Consider the following 20,418-nt stretch of genomic DNA (forward strand, 5'->3'; position numbering starts at 1 on the left):
ATCGCGTCCTTCGCCAGCAGGACTCCGACCTCTGCACGCAGTACATGTGCATCGGACGCTTTCACCGTGGTGAAACGAATGCCCGAGAATTTGGGTGTGTGCCGGTTGAATTGTATTTCGTTACCGAGGCGGAGAGTTCGTAAAACCCAACGAGACGGGTTGGGAAGCTGAAGCCAAGCCCCCAGGGACTGTACGAGGGGAATTAACGGCACTACCGGGGTACCCGCGGTGGGGCGGCGAGGTGAGACAGGCGGAACTGCCGGTACGTCTGCTGTGACAGCATAAGTATCTACAGTATGTGTGTGTGTGACACTGACCTGAGCCCGCTGAGGGTGACGGTCATCTGGTCTCCTCAGCGGAGAGCTGGGACTCCTCAGGACACCCGCTGGCGATAGAGGAGAGGGAGGAAGAGCATGTGAATGCCCGCTCACATCTCTCTCGATCCTCTGAAGACCTGGAGAAGGAATAGGAATGCACTCTTTTTGTGGTTTTGTGGGTGCCGGCTGAGAAGCCGGTGGAACAGAAACAAAACGAAACCAAAGATTCTCCACCCGGCCCTCTACCGGTGGAGGGAGCGATGCCATCACCGTCTCCCGTAGAGTGATCCCATCCGAATCCAGGTCGCCCGTCTCAGGGCCGCTTCGATTTCCGTTTACCACGGGAAGCAGGTGGGGCGGGCGGGGCGGGCTGTCGACGGCTGTTCCCCCTCCGTGGCCTGGAAGATGTTCTAGTGGGGGGGGGTGGAGGCAGCCGCCGCAGGGCGCACTCGGCGAGGAGCAGACGGGCCCGCCGGCGCTGGAGGGCGAGATGCAGGTCGCTTGCGCCGGGGCATGATCTGAGCGGTCGCGTCCGTCTGCTTCTGGGCGGCGGAGAACTGCTGGGCAAAAGACTCCACCGACTCACCGAAGAGGCCAGCCTGGGACACTGGAGCGTCTAAGAACTTGTTCTTCTCCCCGTCCGACATGTCCGCCAGACATAGCCATAAGTGGCATTCCTGGACCACCATCGTGGACATGGCACGACCAATTGCCTGCGCTGTCACCTTCGTAGCGCGAAGAGCCAGATCAGTGGCAGCCCGGAGCTCCGAAAGGACAGGCGAGTCGTGTCCTCCCTCGTGCAGATCCCTCAAGGCCTTCGCTTGGTGAACCTGCAGCAACGCCATAGCGTGCAGGGCTGAAGCCGCCTCTCCACATGCCTGGTGGGCAGCGCCCGTTAAATCGGAGGACTGTCTGCAGGCACGAGAGGGGAGGGTTGGGCGGTCCTTCCAAGAGGAAGCGTTAGCCGGACACAGCTGCATCGCGATCGCGCGCTCCACAAGAGGAATCCCCGTATAACCCTTAGCGGCTCCGCTGGTGAGGGAGGTGAGGGGGAGGGCTGAAACGGCCGTAATCTGGTAGAAAACGGCGACTTCCAGGTTCTAGTCAGCTCCTCATGCACCTCGGGTAAGAAAGGCACCGGTGGAGAGGGTTGTGAAACCCGGGCAGCTCCAAAGAACCAATCATCCAGGCGGGACGGCTCGGGCTGAGGGGGGGAACCCACTCTAACCCTACGGTCTCCGCCGCTCGAGCGAGCACGGCCACCATCTCTGGATCGAACTCCGGCGTCCCAACCCGACCAGAGGGAGGAAGGGCGTCGGGGTCCACGTCAGGGGGAGGAGGCCCACCCTCGGATGCTGCGGCGTCGGTGGACCCGGAGGGAGGCACAATGGATTCTAGAGTCATCGTAGAACACGACGCTGAAGTCTCCATCGGCACATCAACCGGCTGTGGATGAGGAGGCTGAGAGCTTGAGGACGAATCCCCCGACCGGCTCAGCACAGTGATGCGGAGGTCGTCCTTTGAGAGCTTCACGGCCGCACCGTGGCGGCGTTCAGCACTCGCATGACGAGGGTTGCGCTTTTCCCGGAGGAAAGACAACCGTCTCCGCAAATCCACAAGGGACATGTTCTCGCAGTGAGAACACTTACCCCCAGCGAACGCTGCCTCTGCGTGCTCCCAAACACGAAAGACAACGCTCGTGACCGTCCTTCGGACCCATGTATTTTCCGCACCCAAGATCGCACGGACGAAAAGCCATCCTGAAAAGGACGCTGATGTCCGGATATACGAGAGAGTGGCTGCCTTTAACAAGGCACAAAGCTCTCTCGTATCACTCTTTTAGGGAAATTCACTCAGATGCTCAGTTGATGATGCGCACAGGGAAGGGCAACGCACACACTAAACTCAAAACAAACAAACAGATGTAGAGCCGTGGAATAAGCGAAGCGTCCGCTGTGGTACTGCCAGTCCAACCAACTTCAGCAATCAAATCCCAACAGAGTAAAGTAGCTTCTCAGTAGCAGATACTGCCGGCTTTCGAAGCGATAAAAAGCTAATTTCCCTATTTGCACCTGCTGCTTATATACGCACCTGGCGGGGCGGCGCCAGCATTATGCAAATATCTCAATGCCAAGTTCATTGGCGTTTTAGTAGTATTCGAAGCAGATTGGTCTCTCTAAGCGAGTTCCCAATTCGTCGGTCACGACGTGACGTCGTAGTGACCGACTGAAAGGGAACCCTGGGTCCTGGTGGGCCACTATCCTGCAGACTTTAGTTCCAACCCTAACCAAACACACCTGAATTTCATTTCCAGGTGATCCTGAAGACTTGAATGAGATTTTTCAGGTGTCTTTAAATAGGGTTGGAACAAAATTCTGCAGGTTTTCTTCGGTGTCCCTTGAGCCTCATGATCTTGGAAAACTAACATTACTCCAATATTGACTTTGGTCTTGTTGTTTTTCCTGTCGCGTTGTCATTTTAAATCCCCTTTTCGCTTCCTTGGCGACTTGTTTTAATGTCCTTGATAATAGGTCTTCAACGGGCTTTCAAATCTGCCTCAAATCAAAGCATTAGATCGCAGGATCATCACAGTGTGCGGCTGTTGTAAAATCAGAAGGATTCAGTCTACGCAGGTCGCATAGGCTGCATACGTCATCAAGCCTGGTTTATTTAAGTTAACTGAGCATTACATTCGCAAGTCAAAAGCATATTACATCAATTTACTATTAACTAAGAATAATTGTCAGCTTTATAATTGTTAATATTCTGAAATAAGACGTCTTGATGACGTATACCGCCTACACATGCAACCTCCGGAGGCTTCAGCTAGCGACCAGCGTGAGTGTAGTCTGAAAGCGCGAAAGGCGGAGCTTGAATTTCAGGAATGTCCCTCGTCGGCGAATGTATTTCAAAGATGAAGGCACAACATGGATTCAGCCAGACGAGCGACTCCAACGTATGTAATTTAAATAGCATATTCTACACTTATGAGAATACTTTGATTAGTGGGTGGAAGTAATTACACATGAATGAGCACATACTTTTGAAAGAACACATGTGTTTTTGCTAAGAATTAACTCAAAAAACGGTGGAGCTTTAACTGAAATAAACCAGGCTTGGTGACGTATGCAGCCTGCATATGTGAGGGGAAAAAGGCTTACACACGCTCAGCCCATGAATGACAGGCTTGCCTCTCGCTGCTTGGTAACATTGCGCAAGGCTAAAAAGAGGGTGACATCTAGTGGAGAAGACTAGTAATTAGATTAACGTTAATTTTACATTCATTGTTTACCGAAATAAATATAGAAAGGTCTGGTGGGGGGAGTTGTAGTCCATAATAGACTGCTGTCATTGAGCAGTCCTCCTGGAGTACTTTGTCTTAGCCTTCTGATGTTGCGTGACAGTTTGGATAGAGAGAGCTTTGTTTTGCTTTACTATAGTGTCCTGCCAGTGTTAATTTCGTTGATGAAGACGATGACGGAAAATATTTGTCAACGAACCTTTTTCACGGACAAAAACTAAATAAAAACTAAATAAAAGTCAGATATGATGACGAAGACTGTAACGAAATATAACTGACACTTTAGTCAATGAATAAAAATAAGACGAAAATGTTAGGGAGGGACGAATGGAGAAGAGATCCAATCAGAGCTACTCATTTTGTGGGACAAGTTGTGAAGAAATCCAATCAGAGCGAATCTTTGAGGGTAGGTTGATCTATGCAGGCAGCAGAGGCATTTTAAAAAGCCGCGGCAAACATCGTTTTCACAACAGGTTGTTTACATTATATTTAGCTGTACAGTCTTAATTACCCAGCTTTGGCTGATGTCAGTTGACGCTAACGTTTTGCAGTACACCCGGTCCGAAGGCATGTCTTATTGACAACAAAAATGTCAGAGCTAAAGTCTAATCTGCTCACTCTCTCAGCCAAACACTGTTTTTCTCTTGTGTGTGTTGTGAGAAACATAACGGATGATGATTGGCTTAATTTCCATCGGTAGCCAACCAGAGGCAGAGTTCACAAAAAGGCCCGCCCACACGCGCAGTCCAAGTCCGAGAAGCGAGCAGCAGTGTTAAAAAGTCTGAGCAACTTGGTCACTTTGTCGCTAGATTTAGCAACTTTCTATCACTTTAGCGACTTTATAGGACAAATCTAGCTATCTTTTCTGGCGTGGTTGGAGACTTTTGTAGACTGACATGAAAATACGCGTCGTTTTCTCTTCTCAACGAGCAGCGGCTCAAAGCACTGACATGCAGCCCGGTCATCGCGCATCAATCACTCCGAAAACACCGGCGACAGGGCGATGGCAAGTACAACAAGCTCAAAGGTAGCGGTCGCAAACACGAAGTATAAAGCACTACTTTTCCATTGTTAAGGTGAAAGGCAAGAATGTTTGTGTAATGTGCAACTTATGCCCATGAGGAAAAAGTCTCTCCACGTCTGTGGCAAGTAATTCTGATCTAATAAAGCACCTCACATCGTCACATGCTGCCACAAAATTAGTGATTTCTCTTTAGTACGTTATCCATTTTAGTCATTTAACATATTTAATTTTGTAAGGGGCATTCAAGTTATTTGAAATATTATTATTTTTTTAAGTAACGCAGTAATTACTTTTCCTGGTAATTAATTACTTTTATAATAATGTAACGCAGTTACTAACTCAGTTACTATTTGTGAGAAGTAATTAGTAACTATAACTAATTACTTTTTAAAAAGTAACGTTCCCAACACTGAAGACGACTCATCCAGAAATACATGAGAAGATAAGCATACACGCTAAGGTTATTTTATCTGATAAACCACCATGTTTTCGCTAAACTTGGAATAACATAAAAACGAAAGGAATACACATCTGAACTGTATTGATTGTATCGGATTGTCTGAATTAATACTGAGTATAAATAGTCAGTGTTGTCAAATTGAATGAAATGTGTAACGTTACTATTATAGTAGATGTTGTGCTGTTACATGAATGGACAAAGTGCGTGCGTGCGTGCGTGCGTGCGTGTCTGTCTGTCTGTCTGCCGTGCGTGCGTGTGTGCATGTCATTCAAAGAGAATGCATATCATTTGCTGAGACCATGTATATTTTTTAGGTAGAGCAGGCCTTATGCTTATTTTATGTTAGATTATCTTTTGTGAGAAAGCCATGGTCAGTGTTTTTGACATTAAGAATAAAATAAAATAAGTTTTTTCTACAACAACCATTAAATCTGTGTCTGTATTGCATATTCAAACCTTACCATTCCATAACAGCCTGAGGATACTTCCAATGACTAAAAAACTTAAGACTAGACTAAGACTAAAACTCTTATGATATTTAGTCGACTAAAACTGGACTAAAACTAAAAGATTTCAGATGACTAAAATAAGACTAACACTAAATGGTATGTTATTCAAAAGACTAAGACTAAATCAGAATTTGCTGCCAAAATTAACACTGTGTCCTGCGCCTGCTAGCAAAACTAATGACATTGAAATTATATCTTGTGTCTGAATAATTTTTGGTTCGACTGTGTATACATATACCAATCTCTGTTCCCCTCACTTTTAAGATGCCAGCTACACCCCTGTGAGGTTACCTAAAATCAAAAGGAGACTTTTGCTTGAGTCTGCTGCTTCACACACGTCTCAATAGTAGGGATAAGCACGAGTACTGGATTGTTCGAGTACTCGACCGTGGCATCGATGATCGATCACGAAAACGATGATCGTGTGGGTTTATTCATTTATTTTTTGTGGTTATGGCGGCATTTTGATGTCTGGTTAGCGTTACAAGCACCTGTGGTAGTAACATCGTGTTTGACGTTATTTTGAGCTGCGCATACTCCCGTATGACATCAGTGGCCGGTTGCATAAAACTTTAAGGCTAGTCTTAAAAGTTAGTCATGAATTTTTTTCTTCAAGACTGATCATAACTGTTTTAAGTATGTTACATAGAAAGGTAGATTGGTCTTATTTAAATACAAATAATAAGACTGATTAGCCCTAACTAATTGCTAGTTACTCAGAATCATTCTTAAGACGCAGTCTTAATGTGACGGCTATGTTTATGCAACCGGCCACAGTACTATGCATGATTAAAAAACAAACAGATTAGTCCGTTTACACACACATGCAGATCCTTTTTGTGCAGATAGATGCACGTTGTATAGACAAGTTAACGCGCCAAATCACGGGGGGCGCCATTACTCTACACATATGCATTTCATTTCCGCCGGAAGTGGTTTGCGCAGCTTCTGCCGGTGTAAACACAGCGATTTGGGAACACGGTTCTACTACTTTGACTGGAGATTGCGTTACTCTTCCCCACCTGAATTCAGTGCAAAACTGGGAGGATAACATGAAGACGTGGCCCAACATAACATACAGCAAGATTTGCTCCTAACTTACTTCGTGCAATCCATGGCAATAGATGGAAAAGCAATGGACAATCTGAAATCCTTCGAGGCATGAACTGGATCTGATATCATCATGAACCGAACACTTGTTTATTAATAAACAACGAAAATGTCTCATTGAAATATTTTACATATTCATTACTTTTGCTGGTTCTTTGAGACAGCTTTTAGGTGCTGTTTATATGAACGTGTCACCACTGCATCAGCACCGAAAAAATGAGAGGGAGAGAATAAGATTTGTTTGACTTATCGCGCTTATTGCGGTTTGGAAAGAAACTGCTTGTTGCAGTACATTTTAAATATAGTGATTTGTCATGAAACGTTGATGGAGCAGCAAAATGACATGACAAAGTCATTTTTTTAAATGGTGTTTATTGCGTTTTGGAAAAGAGCTCTTCATATATAAAATGAACACACACATATAGAACATATTCCAATTCCAAAGACATTAAATAAGCAAATAAACAGAGGCGGACACTACTTGAGTATTTTTACTTTCTACAAAAAAAAGTAAATTTTCATGTATTTGTATTTTATCAGTGTTTTTCTTTGGAAAACATACATTCCAAAGCATATTATCATAATTTTTACTCCACTACATTTAATAATTTCAAGTTTTTGGTTTATATTTAATATTTAAGTACATTAAACATCTAGAATTATTTTTACTTTTACTTAAGTAAAAAGTACTTTTGTACTTTTACTGAAGAAAGTAAAAGTACACCATTTTTATGTAATTAGGTATTAAATTAATTTTAATATGCAATATAAAAGGAATACACGGTATGATTATATGCTTTAGAATGTAGTGAACATTTATTAGTAAAGTAATTTTTTTCCCAAGACAAACACTCTGATAAAGCACATGCTTGGAAAATTTACTTAAAGTACTCAAGTAGTGTTCGCCTCTGCAAATAAATAATAAAATGTTTTTACTATATCTCTCTAGGTCCGAGTCGGTATCAGGCTTGCGAAAAAATGTAAACAATGGAGCGCATGGACATTGCCTTTTCGTAGCTGGTTTGTGGTCGTAGCACTCACTATAACCACTCGTTCAGGTGCTTTCTTGAGTGTTTGCAACCAACTACCGCACACGTCGTTCCCGAACCACTTTTCTTCATGTTGTAATTGTTATATCCTTTTTGTCACTGTGATATCAGTGCTTTGTCAGCACAACAGAGCTAGCTAGCAAAACAAACCCAGCCCGCCAGAACGGAAGTGGGTTGCATTGATGGGAGGAGTTTAAGACGTAGAGCGGAAACGGCTCAAAAACTTGTCTATAATAGATTTATTTTGTATCAAGGCTTAATATTATGTACAGTGCTTTATTTAGAAAGCACATCAGTTTGTTTATTTACCCTTTAGTTTCACTTCATCACGCAGCTATTCCTGTAAGAGGTTTCTGTTAAAAAACATTAATTTCATTAATAATTTAGATATGTGTTCATTTTTCTGTCATAGTTTCTTTAAAATTAAGTTTTATTTGAGTGTTTTTAATAAAAACATTTTCATTTTCACAATGACGGGACACCCCCTTTGATTGGCCACACCCCCAGTTAATCGAGTACTTGTTTTTCAGACCTATGTATTCATTGAAATAAAAAAATGACACTCACATTTGTCTCCTCTAAAGTTTAAAAATAGATCTAAATAAGATCAAACATTGTGCTCAGATATTTCTCCTCAACTAAAGGCTAACACTCTCACATTTGTCTTCTCTAACTTGATTAATTTTCAGTAATGACTGGGTACCGAAGACCTGTTACTTTTGACAATACTACATACCATGTTGAAATTTCCATAATGCCTTACCTGCCAAATAGCCGACCCACTTTGCATTTCTTTAGACGGTTTCTGCAGCAACAACATAAACAAATGGCTTTTGTGGAATAAACACAACTTCCGGTAGACCTCCACATAGTATCAATAACATAGTATCACGAGTCCTTTTACAGTAATTTAATTCTGATAACACAGGAAATAAATGACAAGTGAATTACCTTCATACATATATCTAACGTGTATCAACTATTAAAATGAGCTAACGTTACTTTGTACAATTGATGTATACAACGTTAGCTACAGGTCCTTGAAGTTCGTGAAACCACGACAACGTGGGTGCGTCCAATGAAACCATCTATATAAATCTGCGTTATTCAACTTGTTTTGCCTATGCTCATATTGTTGTCAGTAGCTATGTTTATTAATTTTTTCTTTAGGGTGATGATATTCTGGACAGAAGCTCAGAGCTGATCTACACAGGTGAGATGTCTTGGATCTATCAGCCTTATGGAAGGAGTCAGCAACGAGTATTCTTCCTTTTTGATCACCAGCTGGTGTTGTGCAAAAAGGTGCGTTCACCTCAGTTATTCATTGTACATTTTTCTGTAGAAAATGCATTTGGCTTGCCAATAAATGCTTAGTTTGGGGTTCTGTGAGAACTTATTTTAGCAATGCACAGGAACTTTGCACATTTTCTTAACTGGACACCAACTTAAATTTAAATTAACTTCCTGGGGTCAACCGCAGTGCAGGCACTGCAACCTCTTTATTTCACTGTGCAACGAGACTTCAATGACTCTGCTGAGTTTCACATATGATTTATACATCATTTAAAATGTTAAAATTTAAAAAATAAACATAATGCGAATTATATTCTCTCTCCTAAAGTAAAGTCCTTTCAGAAACGCGTCAGAAAAATTAACTGTAACTAAACAAATACTTGCCATACAAACAAAAGATAAATTTCTACATGGTGCTTGGAATGTCTGCTTTTAAATTATGAAAGTGAAATCGAAAAAAATCTCCTGTGTATGACAGGAGGCATGATGCACATGGTTCACATGACACAACGAACACATATTTTGACATGACGAGCAACACACGACACTCCAAACACATATTTTTAAATGGTGCCCCTGAGAATAGAAGCTACCACTGCTCATTAAAGAAACCAGTTTTTCTATGAAACTTATGGTAATACAAATTGCATTTAGCCAAAAATATGGTTGCACTTTATCAGTAGTAAAATCATGGTTTCTATAAGGTATACTTATGAAATTATAACAAAATATATCAATATATTCTATTGAAATATTTTGTTATAATTTCACAAGAAAACCTTATAGAAACCATGGTTTTATTACAGAAAAAGTAGTTTCCTCTCACATTCTTGCTTAAAAGGCTCATTGTGTGGCTCATTATGCAAGTCTTTGTTTCCTCAGGTGTCAATCACAGAATATTCAGGAGCTTTCACGTCATCTCACATATGACCTTTCAAAGGCAAAAAAGTGTCTTAGGAATTCTAAATCAATATATTGTTTTATGTGAATGAGTAGGCAGAATGATTTTTACCTTAAGAAAAACTCGACTACTAGATACAGTTTTGAAAAGTCTTATGAAAACATGTTTAGTATGGGTTTTGTGGACTTATATCAGTGACTGAACATTTAACTTGTCAAAAACCACACATAAACATTTTGCTCACATAATACCCTAGCCCAGTTTGTGCTGAAAACAGTGTTATGAGACCTTTGCCATTATGCTTTTAAGCAACTGAAAAAAGCACAAATGTCAGTTCAGGTCAAAACTGCTTAAGGATGCAAAATCAGCCAAGACCCCAGAGGTTTACTGACAGAAAATCTGTCACCCCAGCATTAAATCTAAATCTAAATTTAGAGGTGACAGTTTTTGCAGAATCCCTCCTCCACCCCATCATCTCACTTCCAGCTTGTACATCTATCCCACTTGGGGGGTACTCTGTTTGGGCTATTATTGCCAGCTCAGACAGGACCCCAAATGTACTTTATTATCAAATTTGATTAAATGTTAATTCAAACTTGTGATATGTGACCCTTGTTAAAATCCCTCCATTTACTATAATAAAATAAAATGAATTGACTTAAAATTATTGAGCTATCAAAGCAGACTCAAACTCAAGTTGCTTGTGTTGTGAGTCCAGCTTTAGCGAGCACTATCTCTTTCCTCAGGACCTAATAAGACGGGACATACTTTACTACAAAGGTCGCATTGAAATGGACAAGTATGAGGTTATAGATGCTATCGACGGACGAGACGATGACTTTAACGTCAGCGTGAAACACGCATTCAAGCTTCATAACAAAGACACTGGTGAGATCCACATCTTTCTGGCCAAGAAGTTAGAGGAAAAGATTCGCTGGCTGAAGGCTTTTCATGAAGAGCGCAAGATGGTGCAAGAGGACAAAAAAATCGGTAAACAACATAAATGTTGTTTTTTATGTCTATAATCTGTATATTGTAGCCTCAAATGCATTTGCTCTTTCTTTGACCCTAATATTGTAGCTTGTTGTTTTTAGGTTTTGAAATTTCTGAATATCAGAAACGACAAGCTGCTATGACAGTCCGTAAAGTGACCAAACACAAAGGTGAGGCAGCAAAGCGATACCAGGTGAATGTAACAATTTTCTATTTTTCACAACCATTTTTCTAATTTGTTTTATTTAAGTTAGTAACATAGACATCTGTGCCTTTTTTCTTATTACATTTTGATAAGGATTCCTTGTTGTCAAAAAATAAATAAATAACAAACCCCAATAATAGGAATTAACTTCGGTTTATATAAAAAGTATAGCTATGGTTTCAAAATCTGTTTCTTATAAGCAATAATCATTTGGGGCTCGAACCTATGGAAATTTAGTGACAGAAAAAGGATTTCCATACATTTATATTTGCCCGATTTCAACGCTGAAAATACATAAAGCCCTATTTGGTGGACCTCAAATTTAATGTCAATGTTCAATTTCTAGAGCACACATTAATACAACAGTTGTTGACTACAGTGCTGTACAAACCAAGAAGAAAAACACAAGTAACAAAGCTAAATAACATTTAAAAAAAAATGTCAAATTCTAATCACAAGATTACGTGATAAAGCAAGTGTAACCAAACAAATTCCTCAAATTTAAAACAAGTCATTAATAAAAGCAAGTAAAACCCAACATACACTCCTGTCTATTAAAAACCTATTATAAAATAGTATTTAAAAAGTTTTTAGGTGGAACTTAAATTCTTTAAGGGAGGAACAGCAGCCGCAAAACAGTGATCACCTCTTGTTTTCTGGTGTGTCCGCTGTACTTCTTAAAGATTCTGTGATTCATAGCGTAATGTTCTCGTTGTTTGTTTTAACTAAATCAATTCAGCAATATATGATGGCGCTGTTCCTTGAAGTGCTTTAAAAACAAACAATAGTATTTTAAATTCAATCCTATAACAGATCGGCAGGCAATCTAGCTCTTGTAGAACCGGTGTGATATGTTGACATTTTCAAGCACCTGTCCAGCATCATTTTGAACCAGTTGTAGTCTGCCTCAGCTTTTAGGTTGGACACCATAAAGCAGAGCATTACCATAGTCTAATCTCAAAAAAGTAATTGATCAGCTTTTACAAGTCTTTCCGTAAAATAAATGTCTTTATTTTTTACATTTGTCTCAATTGCGTAAAACTCATTTTGACAACTGCATTTATTTGTTTGTCAAATGTCAATGCACTGTTACAAAGTATACCTAAATTCTTTACTTGTTTTGCTCGATAAGGAGATAATATACCGAAGTCAATTTAAAATGTGTCTGTGGATTTGGATGAACCAAAAATATTACCTCAGTTTTTGATTAGTTTAAAAAAGCAGATTTGCAGACATCCACCCCTTTATCTCACTTTGGCATTCCACTAATCTATCCATAGCAACAGAGGTAGATGGTTTCAAGGGCAGATACAACTGGGTGTCATCTGCACAGCAGGAAAATTATATTCCTGATTTACTCAAGATCTGGCCTAGTGGCAGTATAAATAGTGACTGGTGCTAGAATCCATCCTTCTGGAATACCACAACCTAAAGTTGTTGAGGTCGACATATACATAAGGCAGATTTGCGTTTTTTACTCACCTGTCTCATAGATGCAAAGACATTCACCATTTCTTCCACATGTCGTATTTTAATACAATATCAGCCAAAAAATCACTATCTCTGTGCAGAAAGCCTTATCTGCTTGTGGTGGCTGTCTGATAAATCACAGCACATTATATCAGTGCTGTTGATTTAAGTTCAAAAGCTTGAAGTTCAAAGCTAGAGAAATGGTCAGGTGTGAGGTTTAATGCAGTGTATGAGGCAGAATTAATAGTTTGTACAGTATAAGGGTTAGATGAGAGGCTGTAGTAAAGAACTGCATATGATTTTGTGTGGGAGAGAAAATATGATTTTTTTCCCTCTAAGACAGCGAAATGATAGAGGGGTATGAAGCAAAACTGAATAAATAGATGTTTGTTAGTATGTATTTAAAGTTAAGAAAGCCTGTGAGTTTCAGCGCAGACACGCCCCCACCGCAGAGCAGGGAATCCTGCTTGTTTTTCCAAGATTTTGATAACTTATTTTATTTATTTTTTTAACCCTTAAGAGATCCTAGGGATATTTTGTGCCATTTTGATTTAGATTTTTAAACCATCTTGACTGTGATGATTGAATATTGCCCAAATTTGCCAGAGGTTAATAATTTTTTATACATTTTTAGAATTTTGGTTTCAGTTTTTTAAATTAGCTTAAAATGGCTAAGCTACGCAAAAAACGACTAATGTGTTCCTAAGGACAAAAAATGCCCAATTGAAAACCATTATAACTACAATTATTGACCCCCAATTTATCTTTACATAAACTAATACATACCTTTATGTCAATATATCATTTTGAACTACTGGCCTTGAAGTTTAAATTTTTATAATTTTCCACCAGGTGGCGCTACTTTTTACCATTTCATGCATTCATTGTATGTGTGTGTGTGTGTGTGTGTGTGTGTGTGTGTGTGTGTGTGTGTGTGTGTGTGTGTGTGTGTGTGTGTGTGTGTGTGTGTGTGTGTGTGTGTGTGTGTGTGTGTAAAAAGTGTCTGAGTGGTAAGGGGGTGGGGGTGATGTCAGGGTGGGGTCGGTGTTGAGTGGGGCAGGGGGGCATATTCAACATATCCAAATTCTTCTCTTTTTGAAGGGCACATTCTGCGTTATAAACTAATTCATTAATAATTAGTTGCATCAATAAAAACGATGAGAGGCCAGAACTGAAACAAAAACAATCTTCATTTTGGTTCATGTTGTTTATGCAAGTACACTGCTATAAGTATGAACAGTATAGCAGAAGTAGTGAAAATGGCAAGGCATTACAGCACACACAAGGCTCTAGAAATAATCATGCACTTCAAGAGCGAAGATGGCTCCTCATCTTACTCCGAGGATTCTGAGGTCGACACGGAGGCCTCAGCGGTAGAAATAGACCAGCTGGAGTCTAATTTATTAGAGGGATCTTCAGAAGACTTGTCAGAAGGTGAGAGCAGAGAGGAGATGGATGAAGTGGCGGCAGGATGGACGTCAAAAATGAAAACATTTCTGGTCTCCCACAAACACGGAGACGCTCCGCTACTTCCCAGCAGCCAGAGATTTGATCCCAGGGCTCACACACTATGCCACTGCCTGAATCAGTGCCCTGACTTCAAGCTTTTCATTGATGCTGATGCATAAAGTCCTGCAGCATATTGGGGCCATGACAAACCTAGATGGGAGACAATCGCAGACTGGAGAGATCTTGAGACAGAGAAACTGCAGGCTTATGTGGGTCTCCTCATTCTGGCCGGTGTTTACAGATAAAAAATGAATCAGCCCTCAGTCTCTGGAGTGAGAAATCAGGACAGGTCACTATCTGGGCTACGATGTCCCACAAAAGGTTTCACGACATCAGCCGAACACTGTGGTTCGATTAATGTTAACATATTGGCATATAATGGGTTAAAATTTCCGCAAATTTAATTAATATTTGATATGTATGTTTCAGGTAGAAGTAGGGTTAAAAGATTTAATCGTTTAAAGTGGAAAAAATGATTGATGTATGATATTTTTTTAGCAGTTTTTGGGAAGGTGTCATTTTGGCCTTAGGATCACAAGTGTGAGTTTTGTATAAAATCTGACCCTGTTCAAAAAATAACAATGCATCAAAATCAATGTTGCTACCAATCTCTGACCCATCCTAGGGTCTAATAATAATTATAATCAAATGGTAGTTCAAATGTTTTTTTGGGGGGAAAATATTTAGTATTTTTGTTTTTTTTCTGTTAAAAAACATGGGTTAATGTAAACAAAATGGCATGTAACGGGTTAAAATTTCCACAAATGTAATTAATATTTGATATGTATGTTTCAGGCAGAAGTAGTTCTAAAAGACTGAATCGTTTAAAGTGGAAAAAAAAATGACATATGATATTTTTAGAGCAATTTTTAGGAAGGTGTCATTTTGTGGCCTTAGGAACACTTAAGGAAGTTTTTTATAAAATCTGACCTTGTTCAAAAAATAACAATGCATGATGAAAATCAATGTTGCTTCCAATCTTTGACCCATCCCAGGGTATAATAATAATCACATGGTGGTTCAAATGTGTTTTTTGGAAAATATTTAGTTTTGTTGTTTTTTCTGTTAAAAAAACATGGGCTAATGTAAACAAACAGGCATATAAAGGGTAACATTTCCACAAATTTAATTAATATTTGATATGTATGTTTCAGGCAGAAGTAGTTCTAAAAGACTGCATTGTTTAAAATAAAAAAAATAAAAAATATTGACGTATGATATTTTTAGAGCAGTTTTTTGGGAAGGTGTTTTCTGTGGCCTTAGGAACACTTAAGGAAGTTTTTTAAGGATCTCTTGAGGGTAAATCATTTAGGGGTGCGTTTCCCAAACAACAACGTAACTCGTTGCTGAACGACCATAGTACGATGCATTGTTGGAGAAACGAACTACCTTGTCACGACTGTTTCAAGTGCACAAGTTCCCTCTTACTTCAGTCCTCCCAGGGATTCCCAAGGGTCTTAAGCTTGTAGACTGCGCACATGCACAGTTTTCTAATGCAGCGCTTTCATTCTGTTTACAAATTTAAAGACGTAAAATAAAATTGTAATATATTTAGAATGATGGATATAGACTGTTCTACATGTTTTTTTGCTTATTTTGTTCAAAAGCATGATCAACATAAGTCTACATATGATAATAACAAGGAACGATCAGTATCGGCGCCACGAGCGGGCCCTAGGGGGCATGGCCCGGCCAACTTGAGTCACTGTGCCACTTAATCACTTAATAATTTAAAAAATGTGCTGTAAATAAATTTGGTTATACAATGGATACTGATTAAAATTAGGAGTATAATTAATAAAAAATAATAATTAAAATACTAACCCACAATGCAATGCTAACATAGTCAGCCAGTTACATACACGCAGCCACTACATTTGAACAACACAAATTCTTAAAGCTATCCCCAGTGTTTTGTCTGCACTGAAAGTTAATGTCACGTTCGGGGTCTCATTCGCGATGCGTGAGAACTCATTCTCTATCTAAATAATGTACACTTGTAGGCCAAGTCTCGGCATTTGAGCAAGACGAAGACATTTTAAAAGGACCCTCTTAAAAAGTTTTTAAAAGTCCTCTCATTGCCTGCAGCTCTTCTAAAGGTAAAATGCATAGTTCATTCTGGTGTTAGATATGTCAGTGACATTGTTTTCTTTTGCTGTTATTTGGTTATGTACTGGTCTTTATGATTTGCGTGAGTTTTTCAGTCTTGCACTTTAGCGTCATGATAAGTTATGGTTTTACTATAGTGAGGGATTATTTGCGACAACAAATTGGCCGGCTGTAATAATCCCACTTATTTCACGGCTAGTTGCTATACGAGTAAATATATAGACAAAACATTTAGATTGTATGTCTTTTATTGGCTTATTTTTAAGAAATACAGACCTTCTGGGAACACATACGTTTCATTATGGGTGAAATCCAGACGCGTTTAAGACAAGTTAAAAGTCAAAAGACGAACATATGGTTTAATCAATGTAAATACAATCTCATATACGTTATTAATTATGAATATGTATTCTGTATAATTTGAAGGTGTTAAACTCCCTGTTAACGTGACTTGCACGCAGCACCTGGGTGAGGTTGTGATTCAGGCGGTTTTTCAAGGAATAAAATACCTTTGAATGTTGCGACTGGCCAATCAGTACCAAGCATTTTACAATGCCATGTAGTAATAATAATAATAATAATAATAATAATAATAAAAAACTACTACTAATAATAAAATAATAAGATGAACGAGGTGCCCCCCAGTGAAACAGGAGGCCCCCTCATTCTGTATTCTCTGGCGTCGACCCTGGGAACGATGCTTCTAACGACAGGTGAAGAGCTGTCGTTCCAACGACACAAGCTAGCGATGCTGTTTGCGAATGTTCGTTTGAACGATTGTTTCGGGAAACACCAAATTGTTGAACGATGTTAGTAACGATGGAACATACGATGTTCGTTGGCTAACGATGCTTTTGGGAAACGCACCCCTGATTTGTCTGGGTGGTTAATAACACATTTTTCTGTGGTGTCACAAACTGAGAATGCATTTAATATTGGACTTTACATGGACTTTAATCACGTTTATGTTTTATTCAATCAAAGAGTTTTTATTCATTTCAATAAATATAAACAAAATGTTCAGAAACATTTGTGTGTAAAGGGTTACAGATGATGACTGTAAATACAAAACATGAGGTAGAACTGCACTTTCAAAAAGAATATGCATGTTGGGATTTATGATCTATCAACGTGTACTGTATATAACGAATGACAGCTTATATATTAAAACAAATGCTGCATGTTTTTTTGTAACAGATGCTGTGTTCAATTGTGATTTATTCTATTCACTCTATTTCTTTAAAGTAATTTTGTTTTTAAATAGAACATTAATATATTTAAGTCTGTTATAAAACCACGTTTGTTTTCTTGACCTTTTCTTTAGCTTATCGAGTACTGTAACATAGTAACTTTTAACTTTGTTTTTATTTTCTTTAATGTGCCTTGCTGTCTATAGTATGCAAAGCATTTTGGTCAGCCTGTTGTAAATGTGCTATACAAATAAACTTAAACTTGAACTACATTATAGGTATATAATATTTTTTAAGTTTTGGCAAAGATTTCTTGTTATATTTATTCTTTGTAAAATGCCCCAATGCTTCACTAACAAATAGAGATGGGAGATTTTAAATAAGCAGATATCTTCTTAAGAAAAATGGCATTTTTTATGGACATGGTATGAGGATATACTTATGAACATCTGTACTGTTAGCTTTTCCACAAAATCAAATGGCAACTATGTTAATCCTACTAAAATCAAACAGTCATGTTATTCACAATGCCACAGTAACTTCACATTTTGTCATTTGCCCTAATTTCTTATAATTTAGCTGGTTGCATATTTCAAGATATCTTGCACAATGTGTATGATTGTTGTTTTTAAGTTTGTATTTGGCAGTGGCAGCCGGTGACTTCTTTTTTCAAGGGCGCATGATGGGAAGTTTGTCACAACATATATGTAGCCCGTCATATGTTTGGTTCGTAAATGTGTCAAAATATGTGTTCGGCGCGTCGAGTGAACCTATGTGCATCACGTGTCTTGTAAAAATAAGTGCCTGCTGCAGACGCATCTAAAGGGTTTATGATAAAAGAGATGCTTGTGTTTGCCAGACACTCGCATAATCTCATGCATAATCAAAGTTTTTTGTGAACATCTTTTATTATAAACAGTTTGTGTTTATGTTACTTGTGTGCAGTAGGCACTTATTTTGACAAAACACATGATGCACATGGTTCACTTGACGCAACAAACACATATTTTGAAAACACGAGCAACACACATGACACTCCAAACACATATTTTGAATTTGCGCCCCTCGGATGAGCAGTCACGAGCCGCCACTGGTATTTGGTCATGATGACTGTATCTGGATATATATGAAATATCCCTAACAAAAATGTACTGTGTTTAATTCTGCCAAAATACTATAGTTACGTTGTTCATTGCTATGATAACTTTTTTTTTATTACAGTGGTGGAGATACAAAAAGATTACAATTTTAAAGAATTAAAAGATGACAAAAAGGTTTTTTTAATGTTTGACAGAGATCCCATATTTTATTTATTTTTCTTTCATTTGTAAAGGCTGGTTAGCATGGTACATTTTTGTAACGGATGTCCTGTATGTTGCAACACATGAATAATTGTGGCTGTGCATTGTTGAGTTTCTTTTGACCAATAACACAAAGAGTTTTGTCCATTCTTAAACAAGTGTTCTTCTTTTGACTTCTTTTGTGCTGAGTAGGTGTAAGCCAGAGCAGATGTGTGTTTCAAACATGCCCATCACCATCCCTGGATCTCATGACACATGGACACGTCATGACATCTGATGACACACCCCAAGAAGATATATTTGAATTTCAGCTCTCCAAACCAGGACAGTCTCCATTTCGGTTAAACTTTAGTAAGTTAACATCCTTAAAAAAATTGTAAAAAATGGTTTGTTTAGCTGTGTTTTCATCAATAAGAAATGACTGACAATCATGATTCAGATGTTCTTCAGCCCTGTTAATAACTTAAGCTATTCAAGACAATCTATCCAGACATTCATATGTATACTTGATCATTCTCCATTGCTGTATTTTATCCTTTTACTTCTGGGATACCAATATTGAGTTTTGAAGCTAAAGTGATGAATATCTCAGCCGAATGCTAGAAAAACCATCATGGCCATCGGTTTAATGTTTATTGGTAATTGTTTTGTTGACAGCATGGTTCTTGATGATCAAAAAATATTTATATGATGATGTTCATGTGTTACTTTACCAAACATATGCTGTACTGTCTGCTGTACCAGGTAAGCAGGGCAAGGAATGTAAGCTTACCAAATCTTCTGAACAGGGTATTCATATTGATTGTGATGAATTTGTCAAACTGGGGACAATATGAGTGCTGACATAATAAATTCTTTAAAATTCACATTATTCCTGCACTTAAAAAATCACACATGTTGTTTGAGGTTGCCTGAATTAGTTTTTAAATATATATGTTTTGTATGTCTGTTAAAGGTAAAATAAATGTTTGAATTTGCTTCCTACTGGTTTTATTTTCTTGTACAAAGTACCAGGGGCGTTGCTAGGGTCAGATGGGATGGGGGGCTTAGCCCCCTGAAAACATAACCCCAAAAACACAGCAATTAATTGTTGTTATTATTATTATGATTGTAATGTGAACATAACATAAAATAAAATGTTCACTCACAGTGCTTTAGTTTGGTCTGTCTGTCCTCTTGGTGGTTGTGTTATGTCTTTTTATGTTTTTGAAAGATGATTTTAATTGACTGTGTGTGCCACCTGCAGGTCGGAACATTATGAAGAGTTTGGTTCTAAATCCATTTTGACTAATTTCGGTAAAAACGTGTTTTCTATACCAAGAAAGTGAGATGAAAAGAAATGAAAAACACTATTATTTTCTTACAAACTTTCACATCTTTAGGTTATAAAAACAAAAAAATCAAATCCATAATTAGATTTTCAAAGATTTATTATAAAAACTGACTATTTTTTCCACAAAATGCAATAAATATATGACAAGTTTTTTTTTCAAAATGCTATAAATCTATTGAATCAATATATAAATGTGCATTCATTATTTCCATGTTATATTCATTTAGTTGACTAAATACACGGACTTATACACTGATTAAAAAAAATGACATTAATCAAAACACTTACTTTGTCATATTAAGAACACATTCATTGCTGCTGTTATCCTTGGGACGTCTTTGCTG

At 38.7% G+C, this 20,418-nt stretch overlaps 1 protein-coding gene across 4 annotated transcripts in view; it reads left to right on the plus strand.

Moving 5' to 3' along the window:
* Nucleotides 1–19,890, plus strand: part of arhgef9b (Cdc42 guanine nucleotide exchange factor (GEF) 9b) — a 119,560-nt gene extending 99,670 nt beyond the window's left edge. For 3 of the 4 annotated variants that reach the window (XM_065272001.2, XM_065271999.2, XM_065272002.2), the window contains 4 exons: nt 8,941–9,072; nt 10,711–10,954; nt 11,059–11,127; nt 18,934–19,890. In XM_065272001.2, coding sequence (XP_065128073.1) covers nt 8,941–9,072; nt 10,711–10,954; nt 11,059–11,127; nt 18,934–19,121 — 633 coding nt within the window. In that variant the 3' untranslated portion in view covers nt 19,122–19,890. Of the gene's footprint in view, nt 1–8,940; nt 9,073–10,710; nt 10,955–11,058; nt 11,151–18,933 lie in introns of all 4 variants that reach the window. The other variant, XM_065272000.2, reaches the window with a different exon arrangement.
* The last annotated feature ends 528 nt before the right edge of the window (nt 19,891–20,418 follow it).

This window comes from Paramisgurnus dabryanus, chromosome 16 (assembly GCF_030506205.2).
Source record: "Paramisgurnus dabryanus chromosome 16, PD_genome_1.1, whole genome shotgun sequence".
Classification (NCBI taxonomy): domain Eukaryota; kingdom Metazoa; phylum Chordata; class Actinopteri; order Cypriniformes; family Cobitidae; genus Paramisgurnus; species Paramisgurnus dabryanus.